This window comes from Bos mutus, chromosome 13, assembly GCF_027580195.1.
Source record: "Bos mutus isolate GX-2022 chromosome 13, NWIPB_WYAK_1.1, whole genome shotgun sequence".
In the NCBI taxonomy this organism is placed as follows: domain Eukaryota; kingdom Metazoa; phylum Chordata; class Mammalia; order Artiodactyla; family Bovidae; genus Bos; species Bos mutus.
In genome coordinates, this window is record NC_091629.1 from 36681317 (window position 1) to 36702958 (window position 21642).

Here is a 21642-nt window from a genome sequence, read left to right on the forward strand (position 1 = left end):
ACTTTATCAGATATTAAGTATTTTATGAAGTCCACAGTTCACACTTTACATCAGAAAAAATTCCAGATGGATCAAAGATTTTAGTGCAGGCACATACAAGCACATGCACACATACAGAAGAAAAAAACTGTAACAGTGTAAAAGAAAAACATAAGACAATTATTTTATAATATTGGTGTAAGGAATGGCTTTTTATATATGATCTAATACCTAGAACACATTTAGTTAACACAAATCCATTTTTTTCCACTGCGCAGCATGCAGGATCCTGGTTTCTTGATTCAGGATTGAACCTGCGTCTCCTGCAGCGGCAGTGTAGAATTTTAATCACTGGACAGCTAGAGAAATCCCACAAACCGGTAAGTTTTTAATTAAAAAAATTAATAGCTGATAGTAACAGTTTCTACAATGAAGAAAAGTTAGATGAACAACTAGGGGAAATAACTGCAATCTTATTATAGGGCTAATTTCCCTAACATCAAAGACCTTCTATAAATGAGTTGGGTCACATCCTCTGGAAAAGAAATTGTACTATTTCCTCTGTTCCGCCTTCCCAAGGCTGGAACCAGAAACTAGTGATAAGCCTGACACATTAATAAAAAAAATGGGTAAAGGATAGCAACAGAGTTTTCTCAAAAAAAGAAAAGAAAGAAGGAAATATAAATGATCCTTCTAAATATGGAAAGATGCGCAACCTCACTCAGTAAAATGCAAATTCAAGTCACACTGAGATACTAATTTTCACCTGTCAGTCTGACATAGATCCAGGTGTTTGATAATTTATTGCTCTGAAGAAAATGTAGGAAAACAGGCATTCTGACACACAGCTTAATAGAGGGAGATCTCACAATATTCAATTTAAATTTATAAATGTGCACTAAAAATAACTTATTCAACCTATATTCTCCCAAGACTATTGTCAGTAAGTGTAAAATCAGCCTGAATGATGGCCGATATGGCAGACTGGATAAATATATCAAAGTAAAGCCATACAACGAGGCAGCTCCTTACTATAACATAGAAAAAGTATGACAGGCTAATTGAGAAGAAGTAAGGTGAAGAAATATACACAGTACATTTATTATCTGTGTTATAAATGGAAGAAAAAAGGTATGTTTAAGTATGTATGTATGCTTATTTTAAAAAAGAAAAAACTCAAAGGTCAATAGGAAAGAAAAATTAAGATTAAAAAATTAATCCAGGGTAAGTCCAATATCCAAATAATAAGGATTTTTAGAACAAGACAGAGAAAATGGAAGGGGGAAGAACATTTCTGAACAGATATAAGAAAATTTTTCAGAACCAAAGGACAAAAACTCCAAAGGTCCTATCCCAAAATAATGAACGGAAGAAAAAGACCCACATCAAGATCCATTTCTATGAGATTTCAAGACACCAGTGATGAAGAGTAGATCTTTAAAAACACACAAACAATTAGGAATCAAGACAGCAGTACAATTCTCCAAGCCTACAAATTAGAAGTCAGGACAATGCTTTAAAAATTCTAGGGAAAAAAGTATTTCCTCAAATTCTATACATACCCCTGAAGATATTTTTAGACATGTAAAAAAGAAATAACAGATTATCTAGTAAGTCTGACTTTATGGAAAACTGTATTATGAAGCTATGGAAAATACAGGAAGAACTGGCCATCAACAGTAAATAGAAAACTAAACAAACAAATAAAAGGCAATTTCACATTATACCCACAGCTCAGCAGGGAACAGTATTACAGAAGTTATGATGTAACAATTATGGGGGGATTGGTAAAATGGTGGTAAATGAGGAGGATGTGGGGTTACAGAATGTAACATCCTGATGTGCCATAAAGTTTTCCTTTTATTATCTTGAATAACAGTCACCAGTGAAATACAGTCTCAACTTCCTCTGAGATATGAAATGTGTTAACTGTTCAATAACTGGCTTCTCAGCTATGGCATAATTTGGACCTACAGCAGATTACAGAAAACTCAGTAGCAGTGTGCAAAGATTACTGAAGTGAGAAACAGGCCTAATTCACTACCTGACAGCCTTCAGATCTAAAGCAAATTATTTAACCTCTAAGGTCTTACATCAAACATCTACTAAAAAAAGAGATAATTACCACTGGTCATCTCACAGATTATTAAATGAAAGACAGAACAGAACATAAGTTAAGAACATAAGCCGTGGGACTTCCTTGGTGGTTCAGTGGTTAAGAATCTACCTTCCAATGTAGGGGATGTATGTTCCATCCCTGATCGGGGAACTAAGATTCCACATGCTGTGGGGCAATTAAGCCCGTGAGCCACCACTACTGAGCCCATGTGCTCTAGAGCCTGTGCACCACAACTAGAGAAAGAAGACACAGCACAGCCAGAAAACAACAAAAACATAGGCTGTGAAGTTAGTGACAGTCTCACCTTTTCCATTTACTAATTCAGCTTGCACAAGTTTTGTTTTTCCTCTCTAAGCAATGGCCATAATTTACAGAAAGAAATACATTTTTATACCATTACTTAGTATATGTTTGTGTATAACTTGAACAGAAGTTCTATAAAATAAGTTAACAGGAAAAGAATAAAAGTTGAAAAGGACAATACACACACACACAGATTTGTAGTGGCCCACTAAACTGATTTCATGAATCAGTCATGATTTGTACTTTGAAAAACACAGTAAAACTCCTTCACCTATAAAACATAAAACAGAACCAACGTAACAGAATCCATAGGATACTTCATATGAATTACTTCTATAACACTCTTAGTACAATGCCTAACACTTAAAATTAGTGCTTACCACATGCAGGTCCCACTATAAATGCTTTACCCATAATAACCTGTTTAATGCTAACAGCTCCTTCATGAATTAAGTACTATCAACATCATTCATTCTTATATACTGATGACAAAACTGAGGTAGAGAGGTTAAATAAACTTGCCTATTGTCACACAGCTAGGGTACAGCAGAGTTAGGATTCAAACTCAAGTGGAAAATATGGGATTAAAGCTGGCAGGTGCAGGGTCTGAGTTGTAAGGTCTAGCTAAGAGATGTCATCAGCAAATGACACTCAGTTCATGAGCCATATGTGATGCCACCCAGGGGCACTCACCATCTAACAAGTGAAAAATATGAGCCAAGGGGATGAGACCAAAGAAGAGTAACTGATTTTTGCTAGAAAAGGAATGACAATTATACAGCTGTCAAGGAATAATTATTTCCTTTTACTACTCATAGAAGCCCTAAGAGGGACCTTCCCAATCCTTGGAAATTTGCCCTACCCTACATGGTCTCGTACTCAGGTCTCTGATTCTATCTTCAAAGCCACTTCCACTTCAGTGATTGACTCAAGGAGAAGTGGGTTGGGTTCAGTCCTTCAACAAACTGGTACTGTAACTTAACTGCTTTTCCTGATCTTCTCTTAATAATTCTACTCCTGGCCACAGACCTTCCACTCTTACCTAACTGTTACAGATAAGGCCCATTCTCCCTCCCATGGTCTCCAGGGATTCCTTTCTTTTCAAGGCTAATCCTATTATTCAATTATACTTTCCTTTCAACCTCAGTTTCTAGCATCATCAATTACCTATTCTCTTTCTATCTTCTTCTCTATCTTGAAATATTAATCGTCCCTAATCTAACCAGGATTCCATGCAAAGCAGAATATCCTCCAGGATCTACCTTCTTTCCTCCTTTTTTTTTGACCATACCATGCAGTGTGCTGGATCTCCGTTTCCCGAACAGGGATCAAACTTGTGCCTCCTGCGCTGGAAGAATGGAGTCTTAACCACTGGATGACCAGGGAAGTCCCCTATCTTCTTTGCTCTTAATTCTATGTTAACCTGATATTCTTGAGAATCCCCTATATCTAGGTTTCATTACTTTGCTTGGGCAATTTTACTTATTTCAAGAAATTTCATGGCTAGAAAACACAAACAATAACAATAAAAGGGTGAATAAACTCAAAGAGCCAAAGAAAGAACAAACAGAAACCATCTCTAGTACCTGAAGGAGGAAAAGTTTCTGGAGTGGTTGCTGCAGTGCTGGCATTCCCCTCCCAAGGTTCTGTTCTGGTATCTGTGAACTGGTTATCTGGAAGCCATGTTCCATTTGGTGAAATTGTAGTGACTACAGAATTGGTGCTTACTGTTCTTGTGGTTCCATTGTCAGAGTCTGAAGAATTGACAGTGGTTACATATACAGGTCCCAGAGTTAGATTTGGGCTGAATGTTGGTGTCAAGGAAGAAGTTACTGAAGGAATAGGATTTGAAGTTTTGGTCTCTTCTTTAAGTGATTCTGTTGTAGATGCTTTCACAGATCTTGTAACGCCTACTGAAGGTGAAACTACAAAAACCAAAAAAACCAAGAAAACATCACACAAAGAATTGAGATCTCAAAAGTTATGAGACACAAAGCAGCAAGCCCTACTACACCTCAAACACTTGGAGACCAATAGACACACCACACACACACTTTTTATTATCTTTTTAAAAAATTAAAGTATAGTTGATTTACAATGTTGTGCTAATCTCTGCTGCACAGCAAAGTGACTCAATTACATACACACACACATTCATTTTTAAATATTCTTTTCCATTATGGTTTGTCCCAGCTCATATTTCCCTGAGCTATAACAGTAGGACTTTGCTATTTATGCATTCTAAATATAGTAGGTTGTGTCTACCAATCCCAAACTAACAGGCAGTCCCTCCCCTCCTCCATGGCAACCAGTCTGTTCTCTATGCTGTGAGTATTTCTGTTTCATAGATAGGTTCATTTATGCCATAGTTTAGATTTCACATATAAGTGATATATGGTATTTGTCTTTCTCTTTCTGACTTACTTCACTTAGTATGATAATTTCCAAGCTGCTGCAAATGACATTATTTCATTCTTTTTTAAGACTGAGTAGTATTCAATTATATATATGTACCACATCTTCATTCATCCGTTGATGGACATTTAGATTGCTTCCATGCTTTGGCTATTGTGAATAGTACTATTATGAACATAAGAGTGCATGTATCTTTTTGAAGCAGAATTTTCTCCAGGTGTATTTCAAGGAGCATACACTCTTTAAATGGTGAATCCTTCCCTCCAATTCTAAAAGTTTACTGTCTAATGGAGGGAAAAACTGGTCTCTTAGTTAGTTCCTCAGAGTCAATATACAGGATCTTAAATAGTAACCATTTTGTCTTCTTTAACTTTTCAGGAATGAATATAATCTCTTCATTTGAAGTAGTATGGGGTATATAGAACAATGCTGAGTGTGGCATACAATATGACCCAGAGATTCCCAAAGACAACTTACTTTGCCATCACTTTTAAGTAAAACTTAATATTAATTTTTTCTTTCTTTAGTACCACCAAGGTCTTCAAACTTGGGTCACTAAACATAAATACAAAATTCTATTCCAAGTACCAATCTTATCAAATGGCAATTTACCTGTGGTAGTGTTGCTGGCACCAACATGTATCAGACCACTGCCAAGCAGAGTAAGAAGGAACCAGGAATCCATGCTGACCTGGAAAACAGAGAGTCATTTTAGATACAGTACTGAAATACTGTAAAACTATGTCCAAACAACTCACCAAAGGAGGTATTTTGGGCAAATTCTTCCTAGCTATTGAAGTACACACACAAGACCAATGATCTTTTAGGAGTCTGATAAGCACAACTCTCCAGGAATCCAACTACTTAACTGAAAGTTTATACAACTATAAGTAAAAGCAGTCATTCTCAATCTTGGCATACTTTAGAATCACTCAAAGAACTTAATAACAACAAAACTCTGTGCCGGACTGTATCTCTGGGAGTGAGAGGCAGGTAGCAGTCCTTTTAAAAGCTTCCTAGGTAACTGCAGCTTTAGTATCTTTAGGATGAGAAGCACAGAGAAGGTAGGTTGACTGCAAGGATGTACTGACCTCCAAAGCAGACATTATACAGCTGTCCTCAAACTTTATTTCCCTTCAAACCATATCAGAGGGCTGTGCCCCATTCACACTGGTAACAGAGGTTTATTCATCCATTCAGATGTCTGTGCCTGATACTAAGCTAGGTATCAGGGAAACAACTAGGGAACAATATACTCCAAGATCCCATTTTCATGTGACTCATAGCACAGAGGTAATTTAATGTGGCAGTGACTCTCCAAATCAACCAAGACAGGCCTCTCCGAGTGGAACATGAAAATCTCTGAGGGAGGGTGGAGAGATGTAGGTGGTTTATACACAGCCCAGGAGATTGCCTTTAATACCAGCAATCATGCTTAGCAGGGAACTGGGTTCAGCCAATGGCCTTCCCAAGGTATAACCATATGTGATTTGACCAGTTCCCCACTCTTCCTACCTGACTGTTAACCCAAAATGGGGAGAGCACAAAATTTCCTCCATAAGGGTTAGGAAACAGATTGGAAGGCTGATTATTATGTATGTATTCATGTATATGCTAGATAAATCAATAGGAAACGGTTTTGTGAAAAATAACAATGTATTTGGAGGAAGCAGGCTAGATGATCACTTCATTCCATATATCAAAATAAAATCCAGATGGGCTGAAGAATTAAATGTTTACAGACACATTTTAAGAGGAAATAAATGAGTATGTTCATAACGAGGAAGGATTTTCTAGACATAAAGGCAATGTAAGAAATCACAAAGGTGTAAAGCAAATATCTTTCAACAGAAAAACAAATTAATTAAAAAAAAGAAATCACAAAGGAAAAATGGAATATCTGGCAATAGAAAAAATTATGAAAGAAATCAATCAAACAATGTTAATGGACAGGAAGATGCCACACTGTCAAGACATCAGTTCTTCTCCACTCAGTTTACAGATTCAATGTAATCTCAATCAAAATACTACCAACCTATCTTGTGGATGCTATGCTATGCTATGCTAAGTCACTTCAGTCGTTTCCGACTCTGAGCGACCCCATAGACGGCAGCCCATCAGGCTCCCCCGTCCCTGGGATTCTCCAGGCAAGAACACTGGAGTAGGTTGCCATTTCCTTCTCCAATGCATGAAAGTGAAAAGTGAAAGTGAAGTCGCTCAGTCGTGTCCGACTCTTAGTGACCCCATGGACTGCAGCCTACCAGGCTCCTCCGTCCATGGGATTTTCCAAGCAAGAGTACCGGAGTGGGGTGCCACTTTGTGGATAGCAACAACTAGTTCTAAAGTTTATATGCAGATGCAAAAGATGGAGAACAGCCAACTCAATACTGAAGAAGCAGAGTAAAGTCAGAGAATTACTATTAATTTAAAAGCAAATAGTAATACAAAAAAGCAAAGAAAGATACAGCAAAGAGTGGCAGTGTGGTACAGACAAGACAGACCAATGGAACACGAGAGAACTCAGATAAAGACCCACACAAATATAGTCAACTGATCTTTGACAAAGGAGCAAAGGCAATACAATGGAGCAAAGACAGTCTTTTGAACAAATGGTGCTGGAATAATTCAGCACACACATACCAAGAAAAACAAAAACAAAAAACTAGACACAGATCTTATACTCTTCACAAAAATTAACTCAAAATGAATCACAGACTGAGATGTAAATGCAAAAGACTCCTGGACTATAACACAGGAGAAAAATCTAGATGACCCTGGGTATGGCAATAACTTTTAAGATACAATACCAAAGACAGAGCCATCAAAAAATAATCAACTGCACTTCATCAAAACTAAAAAATTCTGCTCTGTAAAAGACAAAACCAAGAGAATGTTAAAACAAGCCACAGACTGTGAGAAAATACTTGCAAAAGACACATTAGCCGAAGGACTGTTATCCAAAATAAACAATAAAACCTCAACAATAAAAAAATTATCAAGCTGATTAAAAAATGGTCAAAAGCCTGAACAGACACCTCTCCAAGGAAGAGAAACAAATGGCAAACAAGCAAATGTAAAGATGTTTAACAGCATATGTTACTAGGGAATTGCAAAGTAAAACAATGAGACACCACTACACACCTATCAGAATACCAAACACTAACACCACCAAAATTAAAAGACGCTTACTCCTTGGAAGGAAAGTTATGACCAACCTAGATAGCATATTGAAAAGCAGAGACATTACTTTGCCAACAAAGGTCCGTCTAGTCAAGGCTATATTGGAGAAGGAAATGGCAACCCACTCCAGTGTTCTTGTCTGGAGAATCCCAGGGACAGGGAAGCCTGGTGGGCTGCCATCTATGGGGTCGCACAGAGTCAGACACGACTGAAGTGACTTAGCAGCAGCAGTCAAGGCTATGGTTTTCCAGTGGTCATGTATGGATGTGAGAGTTGGACTGTGAAGAAAGCTGAGTGCCGAAGAATTGATGCTTTTGAACTGTGGTGTTGGAGAGGACTCTTGAGAGTCCCTTGGACTGCAAGGAGATCCAACCAGTCCATTCTGAAGGAGATCAGCCCTGGGATTTCTTTGGGGGGAATGATGCTGAAGCTGAAACTCCAGTACTTTGGCCACCTCATGCAAAGAGTTGACTCATTGGAAAAGACTCTGATGCTGGGAGGGATTCAGGGCAGGAGGAGAAGGGGATGACAGAGGATGAGATGGCTGGATGGCATCACCAACTCGATGAACGTGAGTCTGAGTGAACTCCAGGAGCTGGTGATGGACAGGGAGGCCTGGCGTGCTGCGATTCATGGGGTCACAAAGAGTCGGACACGACTGAGTGACTGAACTCAACTGAACTGAACAACACCAAATCCCAGTGCTTTTGTGGAGCAACAGAAACTCTCCTTCACTGTGGGAATGACACTTTGGAAGGCAGTCTGCTGGTTTCTTGCACAACTAAACTTACTCTTATTATATGATCCAACCAATTGTGCTCCTTGGTATTTACCTAAGAAGAATTGAAAACTTACACCCATATAGAAATGTGCTTTATTCATAATTGCCAAAACTTGGAAGCAAGCAAGCTGTTCTTCAGAAGATGAATGAATAAACAAACTGTAGTACACCTAGAACATGGAATATTATTTAGCACTAACAAGAAATGATCCATCAAGCCACGAAGAAACATGGAGAAAAATGCATATTACTAAGTAAAAGAAACCAATATGAAAAGGCTACAGTCTGAATGATTCTGACTATATGATAATTCTTAAAAAGGCAAGGCTCTGGAGGCAGTGGTTGCCAGGTTAGGGAGGAGAGGGGAATGAATAGGTGAAGCACAGAGGATTTTAAGGGCAGTGAACTATTCTGTATGGTAATACAATGGTGGATACATGTAATTATACATTTGTCCAAACACAGAAAATGTATAACACCAGAAGTGAACTCTAATGTAAACTATGGACTCTCGGTGATAAAGATGTCAAAGTAGGTTTATCAACTGTAGTAAGTGTATACAGTGGTGCAGGATGTCAACGGCGCAGGGAAAATTTGGGAACTTTTTATTCTTTCTGCTCAATTTTGTTGTGAATATAAAACTGCTCTAAAAAATAAAGTCGATTTCTTAAAAAAGGTAATTAACTGGGAAAATTGTCACAAAACAAATAATTAAAACAAGAACTCATATTAATATGGAATACATTAAGATTCCAATTCTGAAAAATGTGAAAAACCTAATGTACAAAAGAGAAAAAGAAACAGCTAAGAAAATACACAAAAAAGTGCTGACTAATCAAAGGAAAATAATAAAGAGAGAACATTTTTACTTGCAGGAAAGACCAATGGCATGAAAATACAATGTTTCGAAGAGTCAAATGAAAAGAACTGAAATAATGATGGAAATACCAATTAGCCTATAATAACAAACTCCTTTCCAGAAAGATTATACAAGAATCTTAAAGGTGCCCACATTGTTTTCTGACCGATTTCCAAGGTTCTATTCTTGAGTATAAGTAAATAATCTGAAATTCAAGATTAAAATGATAAAGAGCTATTTAGTCATTAAGTGGAAAAACAGGGAAAAGCTGGTAGTGAGTATCATGCTGCTAGTCCAAACAATAATTGTGGCCACATGGTATGCTATGGGCTTCCCTGGTGGCTCAGATGGTAAAGAATCTACCTGCAATGCAGGTGAACCAGGTTTCATCCCTGGATCAGGAAGATCCCCTGGAGAAGGGAATGCCTACCCACTCTAGTATTCTTGTCTGGAGAATTTCAAGAATTTAAGGAAATGGAACAAGCTTGTCATTTTTAAGCTTAAAAAAAAAGTCAGATCAGGACTTCCTGGTTGTCCAGTGGCTAAGACATCACACTCTCAATGCAGGAGGCCTGGGTTCAATCCCTGGTCAGGGAGATTCCACATGCTGCAACTAACAGTTCACATGCTGTGAAAGAAAAGACCTGGGGAAGGCAAAAAAATAAAAATAAATATTAAAAACCAACCAGATAAAAACTGAATAGCCCATTACTGAGGGCTTTCTTTGCCTACTGGTTTCCTGGCACTCACTGAGGACAATACAATGTGGCTCACAGCTTTATTCCTATCCCAAAGTCCTGATATCCTTGGAAGATTTTTCAACATCCTCACAGGTGACAGCCACAATTCACATCCAGACACATCTCTGAGTTCTCTGATTTCAACTCCAACGACCTTAAGGGAAATATACTGATTTGAAATCTCCACACTGGCCAGGCACTATAGTAACCATTTGCATTAGTTATTTTATGACAGGCAGTTACAGTAAGGAATACAGAACTAATAAGCCACAATCAACCAGAAGAGTTCAGGAAAGGTCAAAAGGAGAGGCCATGTGTCCTACCACCTCCCAGAATCCTCCTCGCTAGAATCCATCTTGGCTGAGGAATGCATGTGCTACCAGGAAGGTAGAGTTAGAATGACTGGCCAGACAACTTGGAAATTAACCCCATTACCATAAAACCAGAGACTGTGACTTTGAGCCATGTGGCAGAGCAGTTCTCCTGGGTTCCCTTACCCTCCCACTCTCTGCCTGGGCGTCCCTTCCCAATAAAGTCTCTTGCTCTGTCAGCATCTCTATCTACTCAGACAACTCATTTCTGAGTGTTAGACAAGAGCCCACCTTCAAACTCTGGAAGGGGTCCCCCATCCTACAACACTTATACAACTTCCACTCCACTGAAGCCGGTCGTGACAATGGCTGTACTTTAGACTTTGTCAGCACTGGGAAAAATGCTCATACTGAATCTTACTTTCCCACTCTCCAACCATACTCCCTTACTACTAAAGCCTGGGACCTCACTCAGGCTTTCAGTCCCTTGATCCTCTAATTTTCATCCCAATATCTCTGTTCTATTTCCTTCTCTACTCAGCCAAGAAAAGTTGGTGTCAGTTCAATCACTGCCTTGCAAATATCCTAAATTCTTTTGCTACACTGTTCTTCTATTATACCTATATGGGAAAATAACCCCCAATCCTGAACAAACCCAACTGTCAGTCAACGTGGGCTGCCAAATGCTTCTTAAGAAAATCAAACTACCCCTAAGGTTGAGATTTGCCTCATTGGAACTCTGAACACTTTCTGCAATCTTTCTATATTTCCCTACTTAGCTCTCTCTCCAATTCTCCACTGCAGTGATTTCAAAGAACCTCCTCTCCTCTCCAACATATCCTCTTCTCACATCCTTGGCCTTTGGCCTTGCCTTCAACTTCAAAGAAAACAGAAACCACTAGACTGGGACACCCTTACCTACCAGTCACCTTATTTACTAATTTCTTCCTTCTCTGCATTTCCTCCCAAGAATCTCAGTTCCTTAGGAACCTTGTCCTGTAGATCTTCTAACACAATCTTCTAGCTTTAACACCTCCCTTTCGTAACAACATTTAAACACAATTAAGAATTTCTTACAAATAGCTGAGAAAAGAAGCGAAGCGAAAGGCTAAAGAGAAAAGGAAAGATATATCCATCTGAATGCAGAGTTCCAAAGAACAGCAAGGAGAGATAAGAAAGCCTTCCTCAGGGATCAATGCAAAGAAATAGAGGAAACATAGAATGGTAAAGAATAGAGATCTCTTCAAGAAAATCAGAGATATCAACGGAACACTTTATGCAAAGATGGGCACTATAAAGGACAGAAACGGTATGGACCTAACAGAAGCATAAGATATTAAGAAGAGGTGGCAAGAATACACACAAGAATTACACAAAAAAGATCTTCATGACCCAGATAACCATGATGGTGTGATCACTCATCTAGAGCCAGACATCCAGGGATACAAAGTCAAGTGGGCCTTAGGAAGCGTCACTACAAACAAAGCTAGTGGAAGTGATGGAATTCCAGCTATTTCAAATCCTAAAAGATGATGCTGTGAAAGTGCTGCACTCAATGTGCCAGCAAATTTGGAAAACACAGCAATGCCACAGGACTGGAAAAGGTCAGTTTTCATTCCAATCCCAAAGAAAGGCAATGCCAAAGAATGTTCAAACTACGGCACAACTGCACTCACTGAAGAGTAATGCTCAAAATTCTCCAAGCAAGGCTTCAACAGTATGTGAACCAAGAAATTCTGGATGTTCAAACAGGATTTAGAAAAGGCAAAGGAACCAGAAACCAAATTGCCAGCATCTGTTGGATCACAGAAAAGGCAAGAGAGTTCCAGAAAAACATCTACTTCTGCTTTATTGACTACACCAAAGCCTTTGACTGTGTGGATCACAACAAACTGGAAAATTCTTAAAGAGATGGGAATACCAGACCAGCTTACCTGCCCCCTGAGAAATCTGTACACAGGTGAAGAAGCAACAGTTAGAACCAGACATGGAACAACGGACTGGTTCCAAATTGGGAAAGGAGTACGTCAAGGCTGTGTAGTGTCACCCAGTTTATTTAACTTATATGCAGAGTACATCAAGCAAAACGCTGGGCAGGATGAAGCACAAGCTGGAATCAGGACTGCAGGGAGAAATATCAATAACCTCAGATATGTTGATGACATCACCCTTATGGCAGAAAGAGAAGAACTAAAGAGCCTCTTGATGAAAGTGAAGAGGAGAGTGAAAAAGCTGGCTTAAAACTCAACATTCAGAAAACTAAGATCATGGCATCTAGTCACATCACTGAATGGCAAATAGATGGGGAAACAATGGAAACTGGCTGACTTTATTTTCTTGGGCTCCAAAATCACTGCAGACAGTTACTGCAGCCATGAAATTAAACAATGCTTGCTCCTTGGAAGAAGACCTATGAAAAACATAGACAGCATATTAAAAAGCAGAGACATTACTGACAAAGGTCCATCTAGTCAGAGCTATGGTTTTTCCAGTAGTCATGTATGGATGTGAGAGCTGGACTATAAAGAAAGCTGAATGCTGAAGAATTGATGCTTTTGAACTGTGGTGCCAGAGAAGACTCTTGAGAGAGTCCCTTAGACTGCAAGGAGATCAAGCCAGTCAATCCTAAAGGAAATCAACCCTGAATATTCATTGGAAGGACTGATCCTGAAGCTGAGGCTCCAATACTTAGGCCACTTGATGTGAAGAACTGACTCACTGGAAAAGACCCTGATGCTGGGAAAGGTTGAAGGCAAGAGGAGAAGGGGATGACAGATGATGAGATGGTTGGAAGGCATCACCGACTCAATGGCCATGAGTTGAACAAGCTCCGGGAGTTGGTGATGGACAGGGAGGCCTGGCGTGCTGCAGTTCATGGAGCTGCAGAGTTGGACATGACTGAGCGACTGAACTGAATTGAACTGAAGAATTTCTCAAAGAAAAGAAGAGCCCCTTTTAATCTATATCAGTCCTCCAGCTAGCAATCACTCTACTCCACCTTGCAGCCAAATTTCTAGAAAGAGTTGTCTCCATAGCAATCTGGCTTCTTTTCCCACCAGTCCACTAAACAGCTACCTCCATATTTTTAAAGCATTATAAAAATATTTCCAACTAATTCACAAAACTCTAATTTCCTTGATATAATAAAGGACTCCTACAGATTAAGAGATGACAAAAGAGATGAAACAGATTCACAGAAAACCAGATAGTTCTCTTAAAATATAAGAACAAATTCTTAACCTTACTCGCGATCAAAGAAAGTTAAATCAAAGCTACACTGCAATGTCATTTTTCACCTATCAGGCAAATACAGAAAAACTTTAACACCACCACACTGGCAGATTTCCCTGGTGGTCCAGTGGTTAAGAATCTGCCTGCTTATGGTTCAGTCCCTGGTCCAGGAAGATTCCACATGCCACAGTGAAACTAAAACCCATGTGCCATAACTACCGATGCCCAGAATGGACTCACTGGAAAAGACCCTGATGCTGGGAAAGACTGAAGGCAGGAGAAGGGGACAAGAGAGGATGAGACTGTTGGATGGCATCACCGACTTGATGGCCATGAGTTTGAGCAAGCTCCAGGAGTTGGTAATGGACAGGGAGGCCTGGTGTGTTGCAGTCCATGGGGTCGCAAACAGTAGGATACGACTGAGCGACTCAACTGAAGTCTAGAGCCCCATGCTCTAGGGCCTGTGCTCTGCAATAAGACACCACAATGAGAAGCCCACACACCACAGCTAGAGAGTAGTGACCTGGCACAGCCAAAAATAAATAAATTAAAAAAACAAAACAAACCACTGTGTTGGCAAGGGTTTGTGTAAACAAATACTCTTATACAAACTATAAATACTTACCAGAATTACGAAAGCATAAGCTCTTTCACACAATTCTACTTGGGAACTTTACAGATATACCCATACTTTTAAAGTGATCTTTTAAATGTTATTCAAAACAATACAGTTTGTGACAGAAAAAGACTGAAAATAACCCGAGAGGACATGTTTAAATAAATTACTGCAGATTAATAAAATGGAATACTATGCAGCTGTTAAACAGAATGAGGAGGTTCTTTGGAGATCATTTTATTTCAGCATACAAGACTTTAAAAATTTTGAACCATCTTAAAAATAACATTTTCAAAAAAACTCAATTAAAATTCACAAGAGGAAAAGCCCACTTGTATTTCTTTTTCCTTCGCCCATTTTCCTTTCTCTTCCTCTCTCCTCCACCCTTCTCTCTGGGTATGTGTCACACACGCACACAACACCTTTCTGTTGTTAAATCCCTCAACCTCTCTGTCACATCTTATTTATCCACACCCCATACTTCCCCAAATTCATCTCTTCCCCATGCCTCTCTATGAATTGAGGATTTAAAAAGTTGGTTCTGTGATGAAGGCCTAGTCCTGACAAGGATGAACAGTTAAATAGTTTGAATCTGAGGGAAATGTGCACTATCAAATGTCAGAAGGTAACCAGCCCTGTTCAGCTGAAGTCTGCACAATGCCAGGAAGCCTGTGCACAAACTCTCATAGCAGAAATGGTTCTGCCTTGTCACAGAATGATTTTTAGATGAGTAATCTGTGATACTTTTTGTCTGACTTACAGACATGTAACTTTGTGATCCAGTAATTCCACTTCTATATATTTATGTAAGAGAAATAAGAGTATACGTCCAAAAAATAAGTACAATAATGTTTGTAACAAAAAGCTGAAAATAACCCAAGTAACCACCAATAACAGAATATATAAACAGAAGTGCAGTTTTTCCCCCTCACAATGAAATGTTACTCAGTGATTAAAAGGAAAGAACTCCAGATACACACAAAAACATGAATGAATCTAAAAACCACTCAGGAAACTCAAACAGGGGCGCTGTATCAACCTAGAGGGGTGGGGTGGGATGGGGAGGGAGATGGGAGGGAGGTTCAAAAGGGAGGGCATATATGTATACCTATGGCTGATTCATGTTGAGGTTTGACAGAAAACAACAAAATTCTGTAAAGCAATTATCCTTCAATAAAAAAATAAATTAAAAACCATCATGCTGAGTGAAAAAAGCCTTACAGAAAAGAGTAATATATGACTCCACACAGCAAGGACCTAAAAGAAGCAGAAGAGATTAAGAAGAGGTGGCAAGAATACACAGAAGAACTGTACAAAAAAGATCTTAATGACCTGGATAACTATGACAGTGTGGTCACTCACCTAGAGCCAGACATCCTGGAGTGTGAAGTCAAGTGGACCTTAGGAAGCATTACTACAAACAAAGCTAGTGGAGGTGATGGAACTCCAGTTAAGCTACTGAAAAATCCTACAAGATGATGCTGTTAAAGTGCTGCACTCAATATGCCAGCAAATTTGGAAGACTTGGCAATGGCCACAGGGCTGGAAAAGGTCAGTTTTCATTCCAATCCCAAAGAAGGGCAATAGCAAAGAATGTTCAAACCACCACACAGTTGTGCTTATTTTACATGCCAGCAATGTAATCCTCAAAATCATTCAAGTTAGACTTCAGCAGTACTTGAACTGAGAACTTCCAGATATACAAGCTGGATTTAGAAAAGGTAGAGGAACCAGAGATTAAATTGCCAACATCTGCTGGACTATAAAAAAAACTAGAATTCCAGAAAAATACCTACTTCTGCTTCACTGACTACTTCATTGAGAGTCCCTTGGACTGCAAGAAGATCAAACTAGTCAATCCTAAAGGAAATCAACCCTGAATATTCACTGGAAGGACTGATGCTGAAGCTGAAGCTCCAGTACCTTGGCCACCTGATGTGAAGAGCTAACTCACTGGGAAAAAACCCGTTGCTGGCAAAGATTGAGGGCAGGAGGAAAAGGTGGCAAAAGAGGATGAGGTGGTTGGACAGCACCACTGACTCAATGGACATGAGTTTGAGCAAACTCTGAGAGAAAGTGAAGGACAGGTGCAGTCCATGGGGTCACTGAGAGTTGGACACGACTTAATGACTGAACAACAACAAATTAAAAGATTACTTTTCTTATACAGGAAGGACACTGGTTCTCCTTTCCTTCACTGAAATTATAAACTATTAAAATAAGTCAATAAAGCATGCTCATTACAAGACATATAACCTGGGAATTTCCTGGCAGTCCAGTGGTTAGGACTCGGGGCTTTCATTGCCATTGTCTTGGGTTCAATCTCTAGTCAGGGAACTAAGATCCCACAAACTGTGTGGTGCAGCCCCAAACAAAACAAAGATATCAAAAAGAACAGAGGGATATAAAGAAAACTCTGAAAGTATCATTCATCTCCTGCCTGTCCCATTATCCAAAAGTGATCACTAAATACTTTCCTTCATATCCTTTTGAAATAGATACCCACACATAAAAAATAAATAAATAGGATAGTAGACATACTGTCTACAGCTTGCATCTTTTACTTAAAATAATAAATCCTGGATATCTTCCACATCAATACTTTCTGGTTACCTTTCTTTGCAATGGCTGCGTAGTAGGTCACCATACAGGTATACCACAATTATTTTTCAATTTATTTTTTAATTGGAGGAGAACTGCTTTACAATGTTGTGTTCATTTCTGTTGTACCACAATGCAAATCAGTCATAACTGTACCTATATCACCTCCTTCCCCTCCCTCATCCCATCCCTCTAGGTCAACACAGAGCATCAGGCTGGGCTTGCTGTGTTATATAGCAACTTCTCACCAGCTACCCACTTTACACGTGGTGGTGTATATATGCCAATGATACTTCTTACATTCGTTCCACTGTCTCTTTTCCCAACGTGTCCACAAGCCTGTTCTCTATAGCTGCGTCTCCATTCCTTCCCTGCCAATACGTTCATCAAGATCATATTTCTAGATTCCACATATATGTGTTAATATACAATTATTTTAACCAGTCTTTCTATTTTTGTTAGGTAGGAGATAACTGTATATGATTTCCTCTTCTATCTTACACATTATTTTTGATTCGGCAACAGTGGATTGAATAAAGACAGAATTATATACTCTAGGAGAGCCAAATGGGAGGAAACTCAAACTTACACGTTTTTCATTTTTCAAACACGTTTGTGAATAATAAGCTTTTCGTTATGTGAATATAGCACAAATAAGCAGGGAGGCTTCGGGAGATGAGTCATGAAGTTCTGGGCAATTCCCTATTTTATTTGACACAATGGCATACACACTGCATCCTTTTGCCCACCCCACCACACCCAGACAAAGGGCTAATACACACCATTTTTTTTTAATTACAAAAACATTTCTTACTTAAAAAATCTGTTTCTACTGCACATTAGGGAGATAAACCAGGAAAGTTTAACATTCAAATAACAAAGGAAAACCAAGATGCCAACAGCAAATACTTAAAAGCCTTATGACAAACAACAAAGTAAGTTCTAAAAAATTACAGCTATTGTTTTTCTGATAACTGAGAGTCTAAGAATATTTCCTAAATGTTCTTAGAGTGAGAGAGTCTCTCTTGAATCACAGAAATTCATACGCAATCAATTATATATGCTTACACACATTTCAGGGGTATATTATTTGAAATATATGTACTGCACTCGAGATGAAGGAACCATCACAGGTATGTTGAATATCTTGTAGAGAAAGATTTTGTGAGCTTCTGGCCAAAGAGGAACATTCCTTGCCCAGATGTACACTCACCATCAGTGGACCCAGAAGTCCAGAGAGAAATGCTATCCTTTCCTAAGAACAGGAGAGGAAGAAAGAAAACTGGATGCTAGGAGAACACATCCATTCTTCAGTTAGGGGTGGACAAGTGCTAAATTCTGGCCAAGGATGTATAAGCTTAAGTATATCATGCGGGAAAAAAGTTTATTATGAGATCTCTAGGAAGGTGGTTTAAGAGGGAGAGAGGGAGTCTTTTTTTTTCTCTGTCCTTTTCCTTGTAATCTAGAATTCAGATGTGATGAGTACAGACCCAGCAGCCATTATGAACTTTGAAGTGACTTCCAGGATAACAGAATTAGAGAGCCAGGAAGAGACTGAATTCTCTGATGACACTGTTGAACTGTCATACCAGCCCTGCTTACTTTCAGATTTCATACATACAAGAAAGAAATAAACCTATATTCTGAGATACGCAACCAACCCCAATCCTGATAAAGAATAAGACCAATGGCACCCCACTCCAGTAATCTTGCCTGGAAAATCCCATGGACGGAGGAGGCTGGTGGGCTGCAGTCCATGGGGTCGCTGAGAGTCGGACACGACTGAGCGACTTCACTTTCACTTTTCACTTTCATGCATTGGAGAAGGAAATGGCAACCTACTCCAGTGTTCTTGCCTGGAGAATCTCAGGGACAGGGGAGCCTGGTGGGCTGCCATCTATGGGGCTGCACAGAGTCGGACATGACTGAAGCGACTTAGCAGCAGCAGCATGACTTATAATGGATGAGGAATGGAAATGATGAGGGTACTCTGAAATGCATTTTTCTTGGTGCTCTTGTTAGGAAGCACAAGGCTGCATATGTATATGCTAAAGAAAAAAATGTTACAAGGAATCAGTATTATGAAATTCCCAGGAGCAAAGGAGAGCTTGGCCAATACACACAATCTCTAGAGTTTAGACTGGCTGTGATAACTTCTAATAAAAGTCCACCTGTACAAAGCTAACCATTCAGTATTAAATACATTGATAAATTATGATCAAGTGTCTGGTACAATTTATCTGAATATCTGGCCTTTTACCTCAGTTAAATCTCAGAGCAACTCTACAAGAGAGATATTCTTACTCCCATTTTGAAGATTGAGAGATGGTCACATAGTTGGCAGTTGTACAAGTAGAATTCAAAAAGTTTACAGACTGTTGAAGGATACTCCTAGGTGTGAAAGAAACAAAGGAGTGGCAGCTAGGAGTGTTAAGCTCTGTCCGAGCCTTCTTCTAGAGCTGTTCAGGTTCACTTTGAGAAAAAGGCACCCAGATGGAGAGTTCAGTTCCTTCAGCTGTTACTCAATCAACATTATGGTATTTATTATTAAGAACAAAAACTATTTTTACAATTATAATCCTTGGTTGTCTGCTATGTGCTAGGCACTTGCACATAGGCATTCTGTATACTTTAACCTAATTATTCCCCACAACCATCTTTTGAGTTAGGTATTGTTTTTCCATTTTACAAATGAATAATGATCAAAGAGGTCAAGAAATTTGTTTAAGGCCACGTATCCATTAAGTACCTACTTACTAGGATTCAAACTCAAGGCTTTTAAAACTCCAAAGATCATGTGCTTTGTACTTCATCATAATGGGAATACACAGGTTAGATATGGACTAGATATAGATTGTCGTCAAGTGGTGAGGGACAAATAAGCTATTTGTTCAAACCCTGAATTATCTTGTGGCATAATGTTGATCAATTAACACTAAGATGAGGTAGTAAAACTGTAGTCCAGAGAAAGAATTTTCAGAGGAGGTAATGCTTGAGATAAACTTGGGAAGATAAAAAGTAGTTAGCCAAGAGAAAGATCAGAAACAAGAAATAGTCTTTAGAGCAAAGAGGACTCTGAAACTTAAAAAGGTCTATCTTGCCCCAAGAATGGCAGAGCAGGAAAGGTATCAAGCAGGACCTCAATAAACATTTGCTGAATGAATGTGAAAATGGTAAGCATTAAAGAGTGGGGTCTATGAGGATATATGGAGGAAATACAGGAGATGAGGCTAGAAGAAGCAATGAAGAGATCACAAAGGTGCCTGTTAGGATGTAATAAAAAGTTCTGACTTTCCACTAAACTCACCGAGGAACCACCAAAGGCTTTAACACAGGGAGGTTGACAATAACAGTCTGGATTTTAAAAACAATGACCGACAGTAGCAGAGAGGATCAACTGGTGTGGTTTGACGTTTGGAGGATCGCTGACGGAAGCTTTTCAAAGTAACCTAGCCAATAAACCAGAAGGACCTCAGAGCTATAGCAGCAGAGTATAGGGGTACAGATCTCAGAGCACAGGGGCAGAACTAAAAACTTAACAATGAGATGCCAGAGGTAAGGAAGGCCCAGGTTTCCAACTTAGAATCTCAATGCTATACGCAGGAGGATGATTGCTTTGGGACACACTGCAGGGAAGGTGATGAACTCAGTTCTGAACCCTGAGAATGACACAGTACTACAGTACATGCTACACCTAAGGGGGAAGGGATGAGGGGGTGAAAGGCTGGATATGGGGCAGAATGGCAGACAGGCAATGATAGAGCAGCTGCCACGGAAGTCAGGCAGCATGCCAGAGAAAGGAAGAAGACAGCTGTAGAGCCTGACAAAAGCAGCAGTGAGTAAGCCAGGCAGGAGACATCTGACAAACACAGGAGGGAGGAGAAGGTGGGTGCTGATGAATAAAAAACTGACACATGTCACCAAGGGAGGGTGGAGTAGGAATGGCACACACTGCATACTTGCTAGTGAGAAAAAAGAACCTGAAAAACTGCTGAAGGGCTCCTCAGTGAGGCCTGGGACACCAGAAATCAACTTTTGTTATAGGTCTTCCATGGAGAAAGACAATGTGATAGAGGTAAAATTAACAGGAATCTGAACCTCTAGAAGCAGCCTGTTTCCAGAGATAAGCCTATATACAGAATGAAAACAATGACAATGCAAAAACACTAAGGCTGTGAAACAAAATGTTAAACTCTATTATCTCTGAGTTACACCTAAGGCAAGATTCAATTTGGGTCCCGGAGACAAGGAAATCAATTAGACTACTTCAATAAATAAAATAGTTTGGTATAAACTTATACTGCAGGTTAATTAAGACAAAGAACAATATGGAAAACTATTTATCCTACTTAAATCACATATTGGAATAAACTACTGGATATATAAAACCAAAATATAGCACAGGTTATATGCATAAAGTTTAAAAACAAATTAGAGACAGAGCGTGGCCAAGATGGTGAAGTAGGATGGTCCTGAGCACCTCCTCTTGCAGGCATACCAAAATCAG

At 39.2% G+C, this 21642-nt stretch overlaps 1 protein-coding gene across 5 annotated transcripts in view; it reads right to left on the reverse strand.

Moving 5' to 3' along the window:
* Nucleotides 1-21642, reverse strand: part of PTPRA (protein tyrosine phosphatase receptor type A) — a 176351-nt gene that overhangs the window by 62637 nt on the left and 92072 nt on the right. For 4 of the 5 annotated variants that reach the window (XM_070381318.1, XM_070381316.1, XM_070381317.1 and 1 more), the window contains 2 exons: nucleotides 5429-5507; nucleotides 3988-4326 (listed from right to left, as the gene is read on the reverse strand). In XM_070381318.1, the coding sequence (XP_070237419.1) occupies nucleotides 3988-4326; nucleotides 5429-5501 (412 nt within the window). In that variant the 5' untranslated portion in view covers nucleotides 5502-5507. Of the gene's footprint in view, nucleotides 1-3987; nucleotides 4327-5428; nucleotides 5508-21642 lie in introns of those variants that run through there. The other variant, XM_070381319.1, reaches the window with a different exon arrangement.